At 44.0% G+C, this 23,735-nt stretch overlaps 1 protein-coding gene across 1 annotated transcript; it reads right to left on the bottom strand.

Moving 5' to 3' along the window:
* Nucleotides 1–378: 378 nt before the first annotated feature.
* Nucleotides 379–21,137, bottom strand: LOC137323131 (5-hydroxytryptamine receptor 7-like). The gene is made up of 2 exons (XM_067986634.1): nucleotides 20,626–21,137; nucleotides 379–1,150 (listed from the first exon to the last, which is right to left on the bottom strand). Exons 1-2 carry the CDS (start codon nucleotides 21,135–21,137, stop codon nucleotides 379–381), a joined length of 1,284 nt encoding a protein of 427 aa, XP_067842735.1.
* Between the last annotated feature and the right edge of the window lie 2,598 nt (nucleotides 21,138–23,735).

Genomic DNA, 23,735 nt, shown 5'->3' on the forward strand with positions numbered 1-23,735 from the left:
CACTTGATCTCTGAATCCAAACTCATATTTTCCTCCTGGATTGTTATCACTCTCCAGAAAGTTGTTACTCCTTAGAGCTCTGTTTGTTCTTCTCTTTGCACCCCATGGATACCTCTTGATGCAAAGATATTTGGTCAATTTCATTTAACTGGCCAGCTTTTAAAGTAAAAATAGAGCAGTGGTCTTCCCAATGTTTGGCAGTGTTCGGATCACTAACGAAAATAATCACAGTTTCATTTTGCAAATGTTTGTATCTATACAGGATTAAATGTTTTTTGTGCGATCTCATGGAGGGCTATCTGTGGTTATGATTTTGTTTTCAATCATTCCCCCTCTTGATTGGCTATTTAATTCCAATATGCGATGATTGGGTTCAAATTACAAAATGCAATCATGCCTCTCAGTGGCTTTGAGTGCCTCTTGCATGCTGGCAGCTGAGAGCCTCCGGTTGATGTTTCTATATTTGCAACGCAGCAGGTTCCAGAAAGTAGTCCTCAGATCTCGGTTGAAAAAGGCGTAGATGAGCGGGTTTATAAGGGAATTCGTGTATCCCAACCATAGCAGTGTTCTCTCCAACCTCAGGGGCATGCAGCTGCACTCAATCCCACAAATGAAGGGTCGTGCCGCAGACAGCAGGAAGAAGGGCAACCAGCAGAACGTGAAGGCTCCGACGATGATCCCCAATGTACGGGCTGCCTTTTGCTCCCTCTTAAAGATAGAAATGTTCTTGCGGTCGTGCTTGAGGAGCTTAGATAATGTGACGCATTCTTCTGCGGCCTTGGACCTCTTGGTAGCATGGTGGGCTCGAATGTCCTCCTCCAAGTTATAGACCCCATCCTGCTCGTATTGCCGGGGTATACTTATGAACTTGTGCTTTTCTGCACTTATTTTAGCAGCTTTGTATATCCTGTTATACATAATCAGCATGACAGTCATGGGGATATAAAAAGCCACCCCTGTAGAGTAGACAGTGTAGCCAAAGTCTTGGCTGATGAGACACATTCTGTCCACCGTAACATTTTTGGCCCAACCAAACAATGGTGGTAGGGTTATGGATGCTGAAAGGAGCCAAACGGTGATCACCATTTTGGCCATTGATCTTCCATTCTGTCTCACCGGGTACGTTAGAGGACGAGTTATTCCCAAGTATCTGAAACACACAATCAGGGAAATGCATTTATCAACTCTAATTGCTTTTTCTACATGATAATGTAAATAGAAGGCGTTACTTATTTTGCGTTCTCGCTCCAAGCTTTAGGTTCATCACTCTTGTATCGATGCCCATTTCTTTTAATGCGTGATGTAATTAAATCTTGAACGATGCAGTTTAATTAATCTAACAGGCTCTGAGTCTCAAATTACATTTAGCAACTTGCCTGTAGATCATTCAGTAGCATTGTGTCATGAGAATAATAACCTCCCTCCCTCCAAAAAGATATCTATATTCTCCACCATGAAAACAGGCAACTAGCCGCATCTGAAGAAAGAAGATTTGGAATACCACTTTGGTGTAGAACGTTCAGGGTTCTGATGAAAGATTTTGAACCGAAGCGTTATCTCTTCTCTGCTCTGCTCTTCTCTTCTCTTTTCAGATGCTGACTGACCTGCTGTGTATTTCCATCATTTTCTGTTTTTATATCAGATTTGCAGTTTGTTTTTTTTCTCTCTCTCACCTTTTAGTTTTACTTCACAGCTAACTGTGCTATAGCTGAGAGTTTGATGCTAACACTGGGTGACTGAAATAGAAGTGTGTTCCAATCACTCGTGCTAACATGCCTCAGTTTGACAAGCACAAAAACTCACCCAAAAATAAACATATAACATACTTCCTTTCAGAAACGATTGCACATGCGGTTACCTTCTTAAAAAAAATCACCGCGGACACGCCTACTTGGGGGACGGGCGACTCGGGGTCGGGTTGGTAATTATAATATTTAATTGAGGTGGTGTGCCACAGATTTTAGCATTCATTTGGATTTAACGGCTGGTAGCCGAGTTTCCCAAGGCTCAGAAAACCCGGCAGCTGAAGGGAGGCGAGAATTGCTGGATCCAGTAGGTAAGTGTTTTTCCAGCACTGCTTGTGGGCCAGGAGGAGCAGGACTGCTTCCCCCCAGCCGCCCAAGCTAACCTGCCGCAATCAGCCTCCCTCCTAGCAATCGGCCGATCTCCCCTCAGCAATGTCTCTCCCCCGGCGATCTTTCCCCCCCTCCGCCCCCCCCCCCCCCCCCCCCCGCCCCACCGTCTTTCCACCCCCTGCAATCTCTCCCTCCCGGCCTCCCTCCTCTCCGGTCCCCGACTGCGGCCTTCTCCCACAGGCCTTCCCGTCCGACAGCCAGCTTCTCAATCTGCCAGGCTGCCAGGCGGGAAACTGAGAAAAAAAATTCAAATGAGGTCCTGCCGTTAAATTCGGCAGGACCTCTGCCTTTCCCATATCTCCAGGTTTCCCAGCCGCTGACAGTCACCTCTGCTCCTTCCCCACCTCCCCGTGAATATCAGGGACAATGAATCTGGTAACCTGTGGGCTGGCACCAGGAAATCTATTAGATTGTCATTAGCCTGGTCTGGATTGTCATTAACCTGGTCTGAACTATCACTAACCGGATTGTCACTAACCTGGTCCGAGTTGTCACCAACCTGGTCCGAATTGTCACTAACCTGGTCCGGATTGTCACTAACCTGGTCTCGATTGTCACTAACCTGTTCTCGATTGTCACTAACCTGGTCTGGATTGTCACTAACCTGGTCCGGATTGTCACTAATCTGGACTGGTTGTCACTAACCTGGTCTGATTGTCACTAACCTGGTCCGGATTGTCACTAACCTGGTCCTGATTGTCCCTAACCTGGTCCAGATTGTCCCTAACCTGATCTGGCTCCAGTCCCAAACCTGACAGAGCCTCTGGTAAAAATGGCTGTTTCTATGGGGTTATAGAAGGAGACCAGTAGCAGCCCTGTGGAATGTCAGTGTCGGGAAGCTGGATTATATTCAGTTCAGATGATAATTAACCCAGAGTATTTTGTGATCTTGTCACTTTAACCTCATGTGCTCACCTTCCTCACACTGCCCGTCTCTGTAACTCCCGTCAGCCAGCTCCCTCAGTGGCATCACCAACACTCAGTTTACTTTTAGTTAATTTGTCTCTCCAAGGTGCCCCAATGCCTCATTTGGTAAAGCTAACTTGTAACTGGATCTGACAATCAGTAGATCCCGGGTTTGTCTCGGTCTGTGCTGAGTTGTCCAGTCCCAAACGGGACAGCTTGGGGCACTAAAGTTGGCCTCAGTGACCCGATTGGGGGTGGGGGAAAGTCAGCCAGCATTCCTGCACTTGATCACTCTCCAGTGACCCCTGCTGGATCATCTAAACATATGAAAATGAAAGGCTGGAAAAGACTAACTAGTCGATCTAGCCTGTCCCATATAGTTGTGAAGCCCCATACAAAATACAGACACTTCCTACCCACCCGATAATCTCCTGGGAGAGGCGAAAAACCAGTGAGAAGCTCAGGCCAATTAACAGGGGTAAAAGTCTGGAAAATTCCTCTCTGACCCAATCAAAACCAGTCCAGGAGATCCCATTGGCCCTGATTTATATTATAGGTTACCTATCTCTTGTACAAGGTGATCTCTGCCCCAGCCAGGAACAGGTCCAGCTCTCTCTTGAAGGAATTCAGTGAATCAGTGTCCATCGCACGAGCCGGCAGCCTGTTCCACAGGTCCGCTATTCTCTGGGAAAAGAACCACCTTCCAACCATCTAACCTAATTCTGCTCTTATGTAATTTGGAAGCGTGACCTCTGATCCTTCCTAACCTAACCAGTTGAAATAATTGGTCTACATAAACTCAGACTAGTCCCTTCATTATTTTATAAACCTCGATCAAATCACCCCAAGTCTACGCTTCTCCAAAGTATACAGACCCAGCTCTTTAACCTATCTGGGTGGCTAAGGTGATTTGAACTGGGAATTAATCTTGTGCCACTCCTCTGCACCCTTTCCAAAGCTTCTATATCCTTCACCATGTGAGGGGACCAAACTGGGGCCTAACCAAGATTTTGTACAAGGATAAAATGGTATGCTTTGTTTTGTAGTGAATTGTCCTGTGAATACAACCTAGAACCTTGTTTGTTTTAGCTGTAGCCTCACAGCATTAGTCAGGAACCTTTAGAGAGTGATGCACTATATCATCCAGACTTTTTTCTTTCACCACTGGCTTCAATTCTGTTCCCTGTAGGCTGTATGTATATTTAGCATTAGACCTGCCCATGTGCATAATACTACACTTTTCTAAGTTAAATATCATTTGCCAAACACGGGCCCATTCTGCCAACACATCGAGATCTGCTTGCGATAATTGAGCATCCTCTACAGTCTTAACACTCACGCGTACCTTGGTATCATCCACGAACTTTCTGATCATTCGCCCAACACCTACATCTAGGTCATTAATGAAGATAGTGAAGAGCTAAGATTCTAACATCGATCCCTGCGGGACACCACTGGTAACCAGTCTCCAGTCAGATCCAAATCCATTGACAACCACTTTCTGCCTGCGGGCATTCAGCCAATTCTCAATCCACCACAGCAGATTACGACTAATTACACAACTCTTGTAGAGTAGCCTTTTGTGAGGTACCTTATCAATGGCTTTCTGAAAGTCCAGGTAGACAATGTCTAACAGGTTACCCTCGTCCACTAACCTGGTGACTTCTTCAAAAAATTCAATCAAATTTCTAAGACACAACCCTCTTTTCTGGAAGCCATGTTGGGTGCCCCTGATAAGGCCTTTTCTTTCTTAGTGCTTATATAGTGCATCTCAAATCATACCTTTGAGCATCTTACCAATTACTTAAGTCAAGCCTTAGTTACCCAGCTCTGCCTTATCATCCTTTTCAAAAATTGGAACTATGCTAGCATCCTTCAATTCTGAGGGAATAATCCCCAATTCCAGCAAGCTATTAAAGATACGGGCAAGGGTCTCACTTAGCACCTGTCTCACTTCTTTAAGGATCCTTGGGTGGATATCATCTGGGCCTGCAACCTGATCTATTTTAAAGTTCCTCATTCTATCTAAGACAATATCCTTATCTATTTTAATAATAACAATTTTACTGTCAACATCATCACTTAATGCTGTCAGTTGAGCATCATCTTCAAGTCTAGTTTCTCAGCCATACCCTGAGACGCCTTTCTAATCTGTCCTTGTCTGTCTTTCAATGGGTCGAAACTGTCTTTGATGGTCCTCTGACTCTTAATGTAGCTGAAGAAAGCTTTTCCTATTACTACCACGTGTCCACTATCCTCTTTTCCATTGACCTTCTAGCTGATGTAAAAGCAGTCTTGGTTTTCTTTGTCTGTTCAAGGCTCTTGTCTTTGTTTTCCTGGCTATTATCTACCTTTAATCCATAAAAACATTTTAATTTCAGTCTTATTTTTCTTTGTAGGTGATCATTCAGCTACCTTAGCTGATTCTTGCCACGCATCATGCACTTTTAAGTGAGAAATCAATGGAGGACCTTCCTAATCTGTATGCCTTACAATAAAACCATGAAATATCAGTTCCCACACTGCCCCCAACCAGCATTTCAAAAGCATGAAACAGGCTAACAAGCAATACACACACAGATATCTCCGCTACCACATTTCACATTATGGGGCAGTTCAGCTGAATGCACTTCTCCTTTAAACATAGACAGGCTCACAACTATTTTATTGTTTCAACTGAAAAGGGATATAGTCTTGTCTTCACCATCTGGCCGTTGAGTATCGCCTGGGCAGAAGCACAGGTAGGAAAATCCGGTGGGGAAGATCGTAGACCAGTAACAGAACCGGGCTGACTTTCCTTCTATTGATTTAAATGGAAGGTTAACTAAATTAGGTTCTATGATCCTCCTCCCCTCCAGATTTTCCTCTCCGTACTCTGCTCAGGCCATGATTAACACCCAGGCTAGAACATCAAAATAAATGGCTCCGTCTATAATGCAGGTCATGAGACACAGTGGGGTAGATCTTGACTTTGTGCAATTGTGTAAAACGGGTGATAACGAATGGGTAGCGATCCTGTTTTACATCTCTCCCCATTTTTATTTTCAGTTGAAGTCTGATGAAGAGGTGCACATTCAATAACTAGTCTGCCCTTTCCTCTTTTAAATGCTGTTCCACCTGTTGTGCATTTCAAAACGCTTTCTGGTTTTAAAGCCTTATAAAACAAATGAGGCTGGAAATTACGATGAGTGATAACAACATTCAGAGGCTCAACCTGTTAATTCGATGTTTCTCCATCTGTTATTTTAATGAAGGCATTAATCCATTTATGCCCAGAAGTTCGGCCGGCATAGACATAATGGGCCGAATGGCCTCCATTCTGTGCCGTAACTTTCTATGATTCTAGTGTTGGCGAATGGAATGCTTTGCCACAGGGAGCAGTTTGGGTGGAAATCATTGCATCTATTAAGGGAAGGTTGGATAAACATTCAAAGGAGAGGGCTATGGAGAGAGTGCAGGGTGGTGGGATCAGTTTTGGAAAGAATCAACGCAAACATAACGGGTAAAATGGCCTCCTTCTAGGGACATAGGAACAGGAGTAGGCCATTCAGCCCCTCGAGCCTGCTCCACCATTCAATTAGATCTTGACTGATCTGTCCCTCAACTCCATTTGTCCACCTTAGCTCCATATTCTTTGATACCCTTATCAAACAAAAATCTATCAATCTCAGTCTTGAAAACTCCAATTGTCCCAGCATCCACAGCCTTTTGTAGTAGAGTTCCAGATTTCTACTACCCTCTGTGTGAAAAAGTGCTTCCTGATTTCACTCTGAAATGGCCTAGTTCTAATTTTAAGATTATGTCCCCTTGTTCTTGATTCCCCCACCAGTGAAATAGTTTCTCAGTATCTACCCTATCGAATCCTTTTCACATTTTAAATACCTCAATCAGATCTGTGCTGTAAAACTGTGGGCCCTGAAATTCCATTGGGGTTCTCCCAGCTGCACTCTAACTCCAGAGGGACTCCCAGGGAATTCCAGGACTCTGGTCTGCGGGAAGAGCTGAAGTTTATTACTCTTCGGTGGACCTGGCAGACTGCCTTTAGGGGTTGTGTTAATTATTAATGTTACCCCTCCCATTTTCCTCTGAATGTTGACCTCTCCAATAAGGACAGGGTGGCTCTCTCCCTGGTTACTGCACAGTAAAAAATTGGCCTCCATCAAATACATTGTAGTTACAACAGGGAAACAGGCCATTCAGCCCAACCAGTCCATGCCGGTGTTTACCCTCCACTGGAGCAAATAGTCCTCATTACGTATACCCACCCTGTTCCCATATCCCTTTAACCACTTTTCCTTCACCCACCTATTCAATCCAATCTTGGATGTTGACATCGTTTCTGCCTCAACCACTAATCCTAGAAGCGAATTCCACAGCCTCACGGCTCCTAGCTTTCAAAGTAACAGAACATAACCAGGTGCTACAATTTACCCACAAAACAAGCCAATGGGCCATCACACAACCCAACTATATGCTTAAAAACATTATACAGGAATCTGCCTGTAATATTTTTAATTAATTAAAACTCATCATCACTCCAACCTGACTTCCTGTTTCATTTCCAAGCCCTAGCAAGTCTTCATGTTCAGTGACAGGACTACTGAAATAAGATCTGTTAATGTATTCACACCAGGAAACAGCCTCCTTTTCTCAAAAGAGCTGTTACATTTTGACTTGAAGGAAATAAGAGATAGATTTTCCTCCACTACTCCACCCAAAATCGACGAAAAGGGAGCAAAATTTTGCAGCATGGTCCCAACCTGAATTTCTTCCCTCCCTCCCCTCCTCTCCCTTTGCCCCTGCTCCTTTCCCACCCACTGTATGCAAATACCAGAAGGGGGCAGGGACGCCTTGCTCATTTCCCTCCCATCTGCCCCTATTCCTGCCACTCCCAGCCACCGCCAGGTGAACCTGGCAGTAGTCACTGGGACAGCAGGGGTGAAGACCCCAAAGTTCCCTGATGAATAAAGAGGGCTCTGCAGCTTCCTCTCCCTCCATTTCAGCCCCCAGCACTTATCTATTGAAGGCCCTCAGTCACTCTGAGCACTCTCTTTGGGGGCCACTGGCAGACTCCCAATTGCCAGTGGGAATTCCATTGGGAACCCTCCATAAATAACCCTCGACCCAGAAAATTGGGCCGGGGGTGTGGAAGGGTCAGGGCAGCAGGCATAAGTCCCATGCTGCTCCTGTGGAAGTGGGAAGACAACAGCTGGGCATGTCCCAAAAAGTTCCTTTGAGGAAAGTTCAAACTCCTTAAAAGCTATTCAAACACTAAAGGTAGCACTAGCTGAAACTCTCAGAACCCACCATCTTAAAACGTTACTCATGCTCATTCATAATTAATGATGTGGGAAAGTGGTATCTGATTGGCTCAAACAGCCTTCAGTCCTGGCCTCCAGCCAATTTGATGGGCTCTGACAGCCTCCAGTCCCGCCTTCCAACTGTTCTGATTGGATGGTCTTGATAATATTCAATCCTGGTGAAAAATGACTTTTTTATGACACACCAACAAGTTGACATATGGATTGAAATGCTGTCAACTTAAAATACTGTTGGTTGGCAGTGTAGACATGTTCAGTTCATTCGGTCAGTCAGGTTGAAAGGCAAATGAGAAGTGACCGTACAGGTATATAGGGTAGCAAACTGTATAGTGAAGTTAAATCTGGAATACTGCTTCAAAATAAACCATGACAGTGAGACAAGAAGGCACAAGTTTGCATTAACAAAGGGCAAATTTAGGACTGGCGTCAGGAAGTTCTTCACTCAAAGAGTGAACATGTGGAATAGACTTTTGGGTAATTAGGACAAAAATCCTGGAATTATTTAAGGGACAATTAGATACTGTGATTAAGATACTGTAAGGTATTTATTTCTGAACGACACCCAAATCTATCTTTTGACCTTGTTTTGGTACAACTCTACAATGAAGTCCTGTACATGGCATCATGATTTCACAGAATCATAAGAATCATAGAATGATGCAGCACAGAAGGAGGTTATTCGGCCCATTGTGCCTGTGCTGGCTCTTTGAAAGAGCTATCCAATTAGTCCCATTCTCCTGCCCATTCCCCAAAGCCCTGCAAATTCTTCCCCTTCAAATATTTATCCAATTCCCCTTTGAAAGTTTTATTGAATCTGCTTCCACCACCCTTTCAGGCAGTGCTTTCCAGATCATAACAACTCGCAAAGTAAAAAAAATTCTCCTCATCTCGCCTCTGGTTGTTTTGTCAATTACCTTAAATCTGTGTCCTCTGGTTACCGACCCTTCTACCAGCAGAAACAATTTCTCCTTATTTATTCCATCAAAACCCTTCATGATTTTGAACACCTCTATCAAATCTCCCCTCAACCTCTCTACTCTAAAGAGAACAACCCCAGCTTCTCTACTCTTTCCACGTAACTGAAGTCCAGCATCCATTCTAGTAAATCTTCTCTGCACATTTGAGTGTATTGCCCACAGTCCACATCCCTAGTCATAATTAAAAAGGAATTAACCTCGGAGCCCTGTACTAGGTCACAACAGTTAATTTTGAATTAATTGGAAATTACCGTTCCAATTCTATTATCTAGCCTAATAGTGATCTAATTTGCATTTTAATCCTTGATCCTACAGGAAGCAGTGTGGGAGCAGGGGTTTGCTGCAAGGGGTCCTCACCAAATACATCAGAAATTGAGTCTGCTGCCTACAGACCGATATCCCACTTCAGAATGTCACTGAGGAGCAGCTTTGTGATGTCAATGATGTCTACATAAGTTAATCCTTGTGGATCAAAGACGAAAATGTACATTGGATCACTAATCGGCTACATAATATACAGGAGAGAAAATGCTCACTTTAGCGCTAAACCATACAAACCAAAATGCCCCAGATTTAATCCCTAGTTGTGTTGAGTCAACTTGTTTCAGACTGGGGAAGCAATCGGGACGCTACAACTAGCCGCGTCTCCTAGACTCGAGAGGGTTATCCATTGACTCATGCTGGAAATTGCGCATGTGTGGACAATCGGATGAGTGTAGGATCAGACTGGGCTGTGATGTCCTTCATGGTCAAATAATCTGGTAACACCGACACCTGAAGGATGGCCACTTGGGCTTAGCACCAGACGGGCTAAGCAGCTCCCAGAGAGAGTCAGTGCCTTCTGGAGAGGAAGAGGTTTTAAAAAGAGAGAAAGCAGAAGGCACTTACCAAAAACAGTTGTTCCAATTAGGCAACTGAAATCATTAGAGTCCTCAATGGCTAGATCCTGCATACATACTGTTTACTACTGACTTCATAGAGGCTCTTGAGTACATGTCTAAGTTGGCAGAGGATTTTAATTTGGGACGGTAAGTTTAGATCGGATAGAAATCAAAGAATTATATGCTTAAATAGTCACTCGGAACTGAATGGCAAATGACATTTTCTAACAAGAGATGTAAAGAAATCCATATTGCAGCTGAAAACTGCAACTATATTTACATAAGAAAGGGCACATCGAGAGGCTGAACGTAGAGAAATTCATTCAAAACTGGAAGGGTTGATTCTAAATTAAAGAAGTCGTCGACTGAATTAATTTAAGACCTCTTCAAATGTACACACGTTACATTAAGGAATGTGCTGCCATCTAGTGCTCTGAATGCTGACTTGGTTGAAGAAATCAAAAAGAAAATCTACACGTTCCAGAGTCAAAAGGGAACAAAGGGATGCAGACCTGTTACAAACACTGGATGGGAATGGAAATGAATGAGAATTGGGTGACACCCTGGGTTATTATATTTTCTTTTTGTCTCTGGAACCAGGAACTGAACCCAGCCAGACTGTTTGGTTGGAATTTTCCTTTCTGCCAGCTAAAGCGGTTCAAAACAAGTCCATAATTCAGAATTGATTGATACCGAATTAGCAGTATCACAAAAGCGCGCTAAAATAATGCTTTCAGGGTGGAAATATCAGACTGGTGCATTAAGGGCTTTTCTTCTGACGCTGGGATTAGAAGAATTACTGAGGCACAGAAGGACCTTTACCTTTGTGTATAACTCAGGTTTACCTACCTGATGCTGACAGTAGTTACCAAAAGTGTTCCATTAATCAACATTTGCATCCCTATCCTTGATGACAATGAACAATTATATAATTTCTGTTATTACCTGAAAAAAATGGGTAGATCCTTAACTTAACAGTATGAAGTCCGGCAGTGAGGCAATGCATTAAACCAGCCTCTGCTGATGGTTCAATTGGTCAAGGCACTGCCCCATATTGAACTGCGGTATAAAGAACAGTTAGAGATCGGTGTCGGTGCTTATTTTAGAAGTACGCTGGAAGTCAGTGGTAGGACTCTACAATGGTCCTTAGTGTCCGGGGCAACACATCAGCCAAGGTTCGCAGTTACGATTGTAATTCATTGATTCCTGCTAGAAAGTGCATCTGTGTGAATGTTGAGTAAGGAGAGAATCGGGTTTAGCAATGATGTCTCCACCCCCTTCCCCTATTCGAATAGCCAGTCTGGGCTCATGAAGAATGATCAATTGGGCAAGACAACACAGAATAGCCAGCACCTGTGGAAATATATTCAGGTAACGGCCAGGGCCAGGAGAGGAAGGGAGAAAATTGGGGAAAAGCTGGTAGAGAAAGCGGAATGGACTTTAGCTCCTGTTTCCATTCTAATCTCAAATTCAATAATCTCTCTCAATCTTTATTCCTCATTAATATAACACTAGATTTAATGTATTTAGCATTATTTGCAATGTATTGAAACTAATTTTAAAAAGTAAATTGCTGGCGGTAGTATGCAATAACGCTGTCATTTAACTGAGTTCAGGTAACTGAGCAAAACTTCACCGTTCATGCCATCACGCGACTTCCTCAATTAAATTCCAGTCTTACTGACTCTCAACCATATTATCTCCCGCATTAACTATCAGGACAGGGAGCACTCAAGTGAATTGTTTTCGTTAATAGCGTGACTCGACATATATTAAAAATAAGGAACAAATGATCATCACAGAGCTAAAACAGTCAGTCATTTCCCCGTCAGATTGACTCAGGGCGATCCCAGCTGGTGAGGGAGAGGAAACGTACTAAAAGAGGGTACTGGGACCAGAGATGGGTGGGAGAGAGACAGCAGCGTCCACCCAGAATGCTTAAACATTGGATTATAGTAAATGATTTCCTTCCCCCGTTTCTCAAATCAAGGCTTATTGTCTAACTTTACTGAATATCCTGTTCAACAGCAGCAACAACAACAACTTGCATTTATATAGCGCCTTAACGTCCCAAGGCATTTCACTGGAGCGTCATCAGGCAAAATCTGACACCAAGTCACCTCAGGAGATATTAGGACAGGTGACTTGGTCAAAGAGGTAGGTTTTAAGGAGCAACTTAAAGGAAATCTATTACAATTCTTATCAACTAACATTTGTAATTTGTGTTTTCTTTCTATATTTTCCAGTTTGCTCCCCATGCTGACTCTTTGGGGGTGGGAGGGTGTTTGGAGGTACATTGCACAACTTCCAGTAGTCCTCCAGTATCTCAGCCAATTAGTCATATTTGAACTGTGAATGTTGGCAAGCTATGCAGTCGTAAGGGAATTACCATCGAGTCTAATCCCGTTCTCACCCGAGCCCCACAGACCTACGCTTTCCAACAGCAGTCACTAGGTAGTGATCAGGATGTGACTGATTTTTTTTCCCCCACCCTAGGCCGGGAATGTTGAGGCTAACTTTAGAAACTAACCTGGATCTTCTGGCTTGTGTGATTCAGTTACACATTAGCTTTATCAACTGCCTGGAAAGAAAGCAATTAAGTAAGCAAACAGAGTGCACTGGTGACCCCATTGAGAAAACTGGCTAACGGGAGTTACTGAGGACAGCACTGTAAGGGAGCAAAATTGAAGTGTCTTAAAAATTTCAGTTGACCCCCAGCATCCACAGCCTTTTGGGGGAGAGAGTTCCAGATTTCCACTCTGTGTGAAAAACTGCTTCCTAATTTTACTCCTAAATGGCCTAACTCTAATTTTAAGATTATGCCCCGAAGGTAGAAGTGTTATGTCATCTAACACACATGTATTATCAGGGCCACTGATTTACTTGAGCCAATCAATAAAGGGTGGCAAGGAAAGTGTAACAGGGTAAATTCACTGGAAGTGTGACATTTAAAGGAAGCGAATGAAAAATGACAACGAACCCAAGGAAAATGACTGTATGAATCCAGCTACCTGGAATGGTCATCAAGTCCACTCAAACAGTCCACTCAAACAGTCCACTCAAACAGTTTCCTAGAAGATGTCATCAACATGCTTTTTTATTAATTTGTTCTTGGGATGTGGGCCACACTGGCAAGGCAGCAGTTATTGCCCATCCCTAGATGTCCTGAGGGCATTAACAGTCAACTACATAGTGTGGGACTGGAGTCACGTGTAGGCCAGACCAGGTAAGGGTGGCAGGTTTTCCCTCTCTGAAGGACAACAGTGAAACAGTTGGGTATTAGACCATAATACCATAAGAGATAGGAGCAGGAGTAGGCCATTTGGCCCCTCGAGCCTGCTCTGCCATTCATTGAGATCATGGCTGATCTGATTTTTACCTCAACTCCACTTTCTCGCCTTTTCCCCATATCCTTTGACTCCCTTGCTGATCAAATATTTATGACTATATTCTGATGCCAGCCCACAAATTAGCAGAATTATTGAATTCAATTTCACAATTAGTTCCTGGTAGAATTGTGAACTCAAAACCCTTGGGTTGTTACTCCAGGACCCTAACCACTAGGCTACCACCCCCACAGACATTATTGTTCAAAGATTACTTACTGCTTAAAGAAAAATATTTAAACAATTGATAGGAATTAATTGCCTAAGATAACCTTTGTCAATATTTGATTTTAAACAGGGTATCATATGCCAAACTTCCCATTTACATAAGAACATAAGAACATAAGAAATTGGAGCAGGAGTAGGCCAATCGGCCCCTCGAGCCTGCTCCGCCATTCAATAAGATCATGGCTGATCTGATCCCAACCACAAATCTAAAGAACACAAGAAGTCGGAGCAGGACCCGGCCACATAGCCCCTGGGCCCTCTCCGCCACCCACAGGGCATTGACCGATCCGAACTCAGCTTCATGTCCAATTTCCTGCCCGCTCCCCATAACCCCTAATTCCCTTTACTTCTAGGAAACTGTCTATTTCTGTTTTAAATTTATCTAATGATGTAGCTTCCACAGCTTCCTGGGGCAGCAAATTCCACAGACCTACCACCCTCTGAGTGAAGAAGTTTCTCCTCATCTCAGTTTTGAAAGAGCAGCCCCTTATTCTAAGATTATGCCCCCTAGTTCTAGTTTCACCCATCTTTGGGAACATCCTTACTGCATCCACCCGATCAAGACCCTTCACAATCTTATATGTTTCAATAAGATCGCCTCTCATTCTTCTGAACTCCAATGAGTAGAGTCCCAATCTACTCAACCTCTCCTCATATGTCCGCCCCCTCATCCCCGGGATTAACCGAGTGAACCTTCTTTGTACTGCCTCGAGAGCAAGTATGTCTTTTCTTAAGTATGGAGACCAAAACTGTATGCAGTATTCCAGGTGCGGTCTCACCAATACCTTATATAACTGCAGCAATACCTCCTTGTTTTTATATTCTATCCCCCTAGCAATAAAAGCCAACATTCCGTTGGCTTTCTTGATCACCTGCTGCACCTGCATACCAACTTTTTGATTTTCTTGCACTAGGACCCCCAGATCCCTTTGTACTGCAGTACTTTCCAGTCTCTCGCCATTAAGAAAATAACTTGCTCTCTGATTTTTCCTGCCAAAGTGCATAACCTCACATTTTCCAATATTATATTGCATCTGCCAAATCTCCGCCCACTCACCCAGCCTGTCTATATCCCCTTGCAGGTTTTTTATGTCCTCCTCACTCTCTACTTTCCCTCCCATCTTTGTATCATCTGCAAATTTTGATATGTTGCACTCGGTCCCCTCCTCCAAATCGTTAATATAGATTGTAAAGAGTTGGGGACCCAGCACCGACCCCTGTGGAACACCACTGGTTACTGGTTGCCAGTCCGAAAATGAACCATTTATCCCAACTCTCTGCTTCCTGTTCGATAACCAATCCTCCACCCATGCCAGAATATTACCCCCAATCCCGTGATTTTTTATCTTAAGTAATAATCTTTTATGTGGCACCTTGTCGAATGCCTTCTGGAAGTCTAAATACACTATGTCCACTGGTTCCCCTTTATCCACCCTATACGTTATATCCTCGAAGAACTCAAGCAAATTTGTCAGACATGACTTCCCCTTCATAAAGCCATGCTGACTTTGTCCTATTAAATTATGCTTATCTAAATGTTCCGTTACTGTCTCCTTAATAATAGACTCCAAAATTTTACCCACCACAGATGTTAAGCTAACTGGCCTATAATTTCCAGCCTTCTGCCTACTACCCTTTTTAAATAACGGTGTTACATTAGCAGTTTTCCAATCTGCCGGGACCTCTCCTGAGTCCAGGGAATTTTGGAAAACTATCACCAAAGCATCCACAATCCCTACTGCCACTTCCCTCAAGACCCTAGGATGGAAGCCATCAGGTCCAGGGGATTTATCCGCCTTGAGTCCCATTATTTTACTGAGTACCATCTCCTGAGTGATTTTAATCGTATTTAGCTCCTCCCCCCCCCGAGAGTCCCCTGTTTGTCCAGTGTTGGGATATTCTTAGTGTCCTCTACTGTAAAGACTGAAACAAAATATTTGTTCAGCATTTTTGCCATCTCCATGTTTCCCACCATTAATTTCCCGGTCTCATCCTCTAAGGGACCTATGTTTGCCTTAGCCACCCTTTTTCTTTTTATATAACTATAGAAACTCTTGCTATCTGTTTTTATATTTTTTGCTAATTTCTTTTCATAATCTAACTTCCCTTTCTTAATCAATCCTTTAGTTACTTTTTGCTGTCTTTTGAAGAATTCCCAATCTTCTATCCTCCCACTAACTTTGGCTACCTTATATGTCCTTGTTTTTAGTCGGATACTATCCTTGATTTCTTTACTTAGCCATGGATGGCTGTCATTTCTTTTACACCCTTTTTTCCTCAGTGGAATATATTTATTTTGAAAGTTGTAAAATAACTCCCTAAATGAACACCACTGCTCATGTACCGTCTTACCCTTTAATCTATTTTCCCAGTCCACTTTAATCAATTCCGCTCTCATACCATCATAGTCTCCTTTATTCAAGCTCAGTACACTTGTTTGAGAATCAACCTTCTCACCCTCTAATTGGATATGGAATTCAACCATGTTGTGGTCGCTCGTTCCAAGGGGATCCTTAACTAGGACATTATTAATTAATCCTGACTCATTACACAGGACCAGGTCCAAGGTTGCCTGCCCCCTTGTAGGATCAGTTACATACTGCTCAAGAAATCCATCCCTCATGCACTCAATGAACTCGTCCTCAAGGCTGCTCTGCCCAATTTGATTTGTCCAGTTAATATGATAATTAAAATCCCCCATAATTATGGCTGTTCCCTTATTACATGCCCCGACTATCTCCTGATTAATACTTCTTCCAGCAGAGTTGCAACTATTAGGAGGCCTATATACTACGCCCACTAATGTTTTTTTTCCCTTATTATTCCTTATCTCCACCCAAACTGTTTCATTATCTTGATGCTTTGTCCCAATATCATTTCTCTGTATTACAGTGATTCCTTCCTTTATTAACATAGCCACCCCACCTCCCCTTCCTTCCTGCCTGTCCTTCCTGATTGTTAAATACCCTGGCATATTTAATTCCCAGTCGTTGTCACCCTGCAGCCATGTTTCTGTAATGGCCACAAGATCATACCCATACGTAGTTATTTGTGCCGTTAACTCGTCCATTTTATTACGAATGCTACGTGCATTCAGATAAAGAACTTTCAAATCTGTTTTGTGACGCTTAGTTCCTGCTTTTTCCTTTTTTAACACTTTACCTATTACTCCATACCTTCTGTCCCTTCCTGTTACGTTTTCCTCTCTCTCCCTGCTCAGGTTCCCAACCCCCTGCCACTTTAGTTTAAACCCTCCCCAACAGCACTAGCAAACACTCCTCCTAGGACAGCGGTCCCGGCCCTGCCCAGGTGCAGACCATCCGGTTTGTACTGGTCCCACCTCCCCCAGAACCGTTTCCAGTGTCCCAGGAATTTGAATCCCTCCCCCTTGCACCATTCCTCTAGCCACGTATTCATTTGAAATATCCTCCTATTTCTACTCTGACTAGCACGTGGCACTGGCAGCAATCCTGAGATTACTACCTTTGAGGTCCTATTTTTTAATTTACCTCCTAACTCCCTATATTCTGCTTTTAGGACCTCATCCCCTTTTTTACCTATATCGTTGGTGCCTATGTGCACCACGACAGCTGGCTGTTCGCCCTCCCCCTCCAAAATGTTCTGTAGCCGCTCCGAGACATCCTTGATCCTTGCACCAGGGAGGCAACACACCATCCTGGAGTCTCGGTTGCGGCCGCAGAAACGCCTGTCTATTCCCCTTACAATTGAGTCCCCTATCACTATAGCTCTGCCACTCTTTTTCCTCCCAGCCTGTGCAGCAGAGCTACCCGTGGTGCCAGGAAGTTGGCTGCTGCTGCCTTCCCCTGATAAGTCATCCCCCCCAACAGCATCCAAAGTGGCATATCTGTTTGAGAGGGGGATGGCCACAGGGGACCCCTGCACTACCTGCCTGCATCTCTTACTCTTCCTGGTGGTCACCCATTCACTTCCTGCCTGTATACCCTTTACCTGCGGTGTGACCAACTCGCTAAACGTGCTATCCACGAGTTTCTCTGCATCGCGGATGCTCCACAGTGAGTCCACCCGCAGCTCCAGCTCCGAGATACGATCGGTCAGTAGCTGCAGGTGGACACACTTCCCACACACATGGTCGGCAGGGACACTGGTAGTGTCCATGACTTCCCACATCTTGCAGGAGGAGCATATCACGGGTGCGAGGTCTGCTGCCATGACTTGCCTTAGCTTAGTTACCCCTTTTAAATTACGTTGAAATTAGAAAATGTTAACTATACTAGGGACCTAGGTTCACTAAAAAAAAACACTATCTGCTATTTAAAGAGACGTTGTTGCCTATAAGATTTACTAGAACAGTACCAGGGATGAGGGATTTCAATTATATGGAGAGACTGGAAAAGCTGGGGTTGTTGTCCTTAGAGCAGCGAAGGTTAAGCGGAAATTTAATAGTGGTGTTCAAAATTATGAGGAGTTTTCGTAGAATAGATCGGGAGAAACAGTTTCCACTGGCAGGAGGGTCGGTAACCAGAGGACACAGATTTAAGATATTTGGCAAAAGAACCAAAGGGAAGATGAGGAGAATTTTTTTTTAACGCAGCGAGTCGTTATGATCTGGAATGCACTGCCTGAAAGGGTGGTGGAAGCAGATTCAATAGTAATTTTCAAAAGGGAATTGGATATATGCTTGAAAAGGAAAAATTTGCAGGGCTATGGGAAAAGAGCGAGGGAGTGGGATAATTGAATAGCTCTTTTAAAAAGCCAGCACAGGCACGGTGGGCCAAATGGCCTCCCTTTGTGCTGTATGATTCTAAGGTTCTATGATAAGGATTGCAGTGCAAAGCTTTCCTTTTAGTCATGTGAACACTTAGTAACATACGTCGCATCAAAACTTGTCACTGTAAACACCCCCAAAATGGCTCAGTTGGATGCACTGTCTGGTGTTGAACTCAGCAATACAGAACAGAGCATAGGAACAGGAGTAGGCCATTCAGCCCATCAAGCCTGTTCTGCCATTCAGTTAGATAATGGCCGATCTGTACCTCATCTCCATTTGCCTGCCTTAGTTCCATTTTCTTTACCTAACAAAAATCTATTGATCTCAGTCTTGACAATTCAGTTGTCCCAGTATCTACATCCTTTTGGGGAGAAAGTGTCAGTTTTCCACTCCCCAAGTGAAGAAGTGCCTCCTGATTTCACACCAAATTGGCTTAATTTTAAGATTATGCCTTCTTGTTCTGCATTTATGGCTCATGGTGAATCAGAATATACACGATTTTGTGACAATAGAAGTATAATATAATCTAACACACACGCATTATCAGGGCCACTGATTTACTTGAGCCGATCAATAAAGTGTGACAAGGAATGTGTAACAGGGCAAATTCACTACAAGTAAAAACAAAGAAGACTTGCATTTATATCGCACCTTTCATGGCTACAGGACATCCCAAAGCGCTTTACAGCCAATCAAAAACTTTTGAAGTGTAGTCACTGTTGTAATATAGGAAAACGTGGCAGCCAATTTGTGCACAGCAAGGTCCCACAAACAGCAAGGTGATAAGAGACCAGGTAATCAGTTTTAGTGATGTTGGTTGAAGGATAAATATTGGCCAGGACATCGGGGAAAAACACCACCTGAGAGGGCAGTCGGGGCCTTGGTTTAATGTCTCATCCAAAAGACAGCACCTCCGACAGTGCAGCATTCCCTCAGTACTGCGCTGAAGTGTTAGCCTGAATTATGTGCTCAAATCTCTGGAGTGGGCTTTGACTCCATGATCCTCTGACTCAGAGGCGAGAGTGCTACCCATTGAGGCATAGCTGACACTTTAAAAAGAAAGCGGATTTGAAACTGTAAGTGTGACATTTAAAGGAAATAAATGCTTTTATTTTACGGTGTTTACTGTCATAGCAATAGAATGCAGCTACAACAAAATACTTCTTGAGTTTCACCCTCATGATCCCTGGGATCGCAAAAAGACTTGGAAAGAGCACATTGGAGTACAAGGAGCAAGTCCCTGATTTTACATAGTCCAGTCCACGTTTCGCCAATCATCTCTGCCTTGTCTCTAAGATTCCGAGTGTTTTATTCAGATGATAAAACTGAAAGTGAAATAATCAGCTATCAAAGGATGTTTTTTTCTCTATATATTATTTTAAGATACTCTATTAGAAAGTAAACAGGAGTCACTGTTTCCTTTCTCAGAGTATCTTAAAATAATATATACAGAATATACATAGAATTTATCATAGAGAGATAATTTCCATTTACTTTCCTCAGTCTTTTGCACTGTCCTTTCCCACCCTTATGTCTACACAATAACAATATGAAGTGTACCGAAAAATAAAAACAGGAGCTGCTTTAGATTGAGTTAGATGCTGGTTGCTGCTAGAGCCTTCAGTGAGGATTACACATAAAGCAATAACAATCAGGTAGAAAGATTCACTAAGAAAGGGGTGGGGAGAGACATACCCTCTTATAATGAGCATTCTTCCTCAACCCTGTCACCTTGCTGCAGCTCACCCCATCTTCAAAAGCATCCTTGAAACCTACCTCTTCGATCACAGCTTTGATCAGCACCCTTAACTCTTCCTATTCCAGTCTGGGGTCTGACACAAAAGCAATAGAATCGTTTTGCTATGTTAAAGGTGCAAGTTGGTATTGATTTGTAAAGCCAGTCTGCCCGCTAGGCTGGCATTCCTTAAGGGATGGGATACCTGTGTGACTGGTCAAGATCATTGCTGTATATATATATATATAGAGAGAGAGAGAGAGAGCAATGTGTTATTTTTCGGAGGTGCAAGAAATAGGAACTCACCTGTCCACGCTGATCACACACAAGGTCATGATAGAAGCCGTGCAACACATTACATCCATGGCGATGAAAACATTACAGAAAACTTTCCCAAAGAGCCACTCTCCCCCGACCAAATCGGTGATGATCACAAAGGGCATCACGGCCACGGCCACCGAGAGGTCGGCGGCAGCCAGGGACACTACCAGGTAGTTGGAGGGCTGCCGGAGCTTCTTGACGATGCAGACCGAGATGATGACCAGGGAGTTGCCAGCGATGGTCCACAGGGTGATGATGGAAAGCACTATCCCGATGATAACTTTCTCCACGTCTCCGTACAGCAGGATCTCCTCTCCGCAGTCCGTGGAGTTGGTGATGTTGGCGGCGATCAACTCTGCCGCCTCCTCCTCCTCCAGGGTGGGATAAGGGGTCTCGGTGGTGAAGGGCGAGAGGGCCACCTCCTGCCAGTGGTGCAGGGTCTCCGCGTTGTCCAGGGAGCGGTAACTGAGCAGGATGGGGTCGGTGTGCAGAACCATCCTGGCTCGGTCTGCGGGATGGGAGCAGCGATGCCGAACAGGTCCATTCAGGAAGTAGCTGGGGGCTCGAGGTCGCCACTTGACGCTTTAAGACTCAATTAAGCAGAACCAAATCCACATCCTTCCCATTTCGTCTCATTTGTCTTGACCGAGACCCAGTGCTTCCTGGTGCAGAGAGACACATACACACATCGATCCGGAGCACTCCCACAGCCCCGGTGTGTTCCCCCACCCCCCTCTCTCCTCTCCCTGGTACCTCACAACAGAAAATCCCAAGAGATCTCTCCCACTATGCATTACAAGATCCCAAATCAAATCATGCAGATCCGGGATTTTGCTTGAAGTCCAGAATCAGACTGATGTTGCGAGATCTTTATTCATTAGATTTTTAAATCCAACAAAACAAAACACTTTTTCCCTGTAAAACTCCCATCACCTGCATGACTTGCGAAAGACCCGCTGTTCTTCTAGATAGATAGAGATATACTGTGTGTATATGTAAATACATATGATAGCTAGCAGCCGCCTCCTTAGGATGTTCGATCACAATTACTTACAACCCACTCAGGACCCGCAAGCCTCGACATTTCATTAACAAAACGAATTAGGTCGACACGAAAAGTTAGTGGGAAGCCTCAGCTCAAACGTTTTCCATTTTATGACTCCTACTACTTTCTAACTCACTCGTTTTACTCAAAAATATAAACGTCATAACAACACGAGAAAAAAAGGTTCAGTAAGGGTTTTTTGTTCGGAAAAAAAACACTTTGCTTAAAGCAGAACCAGATCCGCTTTGTAAGCTGAAATGTTACATCTCTCGACTAGCAATGAGGCAACTGTGGTACTTCTAGAATGCATTGAAGGAATTTAGTCGGCAGGTGTTAAATTCGATGTAAAAATGTGAAACTGTTATCGCTTCTCTCCCTTTAAGATGACAACACGGAAAAGGTTTAGAGAAGGGAAGAACCGACCCTCTATATTTATAAAAGAGCCAAGGGGCAACAATCTGTTAATGTGCTCACAGATCCATCATGAATAAGCTTGTGAGTGGAGCAAAACATATATATTAACCCCACAAGTGTATGAATGATATGCAATGAATAAAAATACTTTAAAAAAATTCTGGGTTTAAGAGAAAATAAAACAGATGTTACAAATACACAGCAAAATGTTTAATCATCCAATAAAGCACGACTTTCAAAATTTGGAGTGATGTATAACCTTGTTACTCTTGGTGCAAGTAGAAAACGACCTTTTATTACTGCCTTCTATAAATGAGTGTTTCACCCAAACATACTCCCATAAAGAAAAAGGGTGGGAGTGCCAATTCTAGAGCCCCCTGGATGTCAAGGAGCATACAGGGTATGATAAGGCAGAAAAGGAAAGCTTATGTCAGACACTAAGAACTCAATACTGCAGAAAGCCTGGAGGAGTATAGAAAGTGCAGGGGTGAAAGTGAAAAGGAAATTAGGAAAGCAAAGTGAGGAAATGAAAAAATATTGGCAAGTAAAACCAAGGAAAACCCAAAGTTGTTTTATAAATACATAAAGGGCATGGCATCTCATAGCATCAGGTCAAACATGGGCAAGGAAACCTCCTGCTGATTGCCACCTACCACCCACCCTCAGCTGATGAATCAGTCCTCCTCCATGTTGAGCACCACTTGAAGGAAGCACTGAGGGTAGTAAGGGCACAGGATGTACTCTGGGTGGGGGATTTCAATGTCCATCACCAAGAGTGGCTCGGTAGCACCACTACTGACCGAGCTGGCCGAGTCCTGAAGGACATAGCTGCCAGACTGGGCCTGCGGCAGGTGGTGAGCAAACCAACATGAGGGAAAAACCTACTTGACCTCGTCCTCACCAATCTGTCCATGACAGTATCGGTAGGAGTGACCACCGCACAGTCCTCATGGAGACGAAGTCCCGTCTTCACACTGAGGACACCATCCAACGTGTTGTGTGGCACTACCACCGTGCTAAATGGGATAGATTCAGAACAGATCTAGCAGCTCAAAACTGGGCACCCATGAGGCACTGTGGGCCATCAGCACTCGTGTTGGTTCGCTCACCACCTACCGCAGGCCCAGTCTGGCGCCTATGATCCTTCAGGACTCGGCCAGCTCATTCAGTAGTGGTGCTATCGAGCCACTCTTAGTGATGGACAGTGAAGTCCCCCAGCCAGAGTACATTCTGTGCCCTTGCTACCCTCAGTGCTTCCTCCAAGTGGTGCTCAACATGGAGGAGGACTGATTCATCAGCTGAGGGAGGACGGTAGGTGGTAATCAGCAGGAGGTTTCCTTGCCAATGTTTGACCTGATGCTACGAGATTTCATGGGGTCCGGAGTCAATGTTGAGGACTCTCAGGGCCACTCCCTCCTGACTGTATATCACTGTACCGCCACCTCTGGTGGGTCTATCCTGCCGGTGGGACAGGACAGGATGGTGATGGAAGACTCTGGGACGTTGGCTGAAAAGTATGATTCTGTGAGTATGGCTATGTCAGGCTGTTGCTTGACTAGTGTGTGGGACAGCTCCCCCAATTTTGGCACAAGTCCCCAGATGTTAGTGAGGAGGACTTTGCAGGGTCAACTGGGCT

Source organism: Heptranchias perlo, chromosome 1, assembly GCF_035084215.1.
Source record: "Heptranchias perlo isolate sHepPer1 chromosome 1, sHepPer1.hap1, whole genome shotgun sequence".
NCBI lineage: Eukaryota > Metazoa > Chordata > Chondrichthyes > Hexanchiformes > Hexanchidae > Heptranchias > Heptranchias perlo.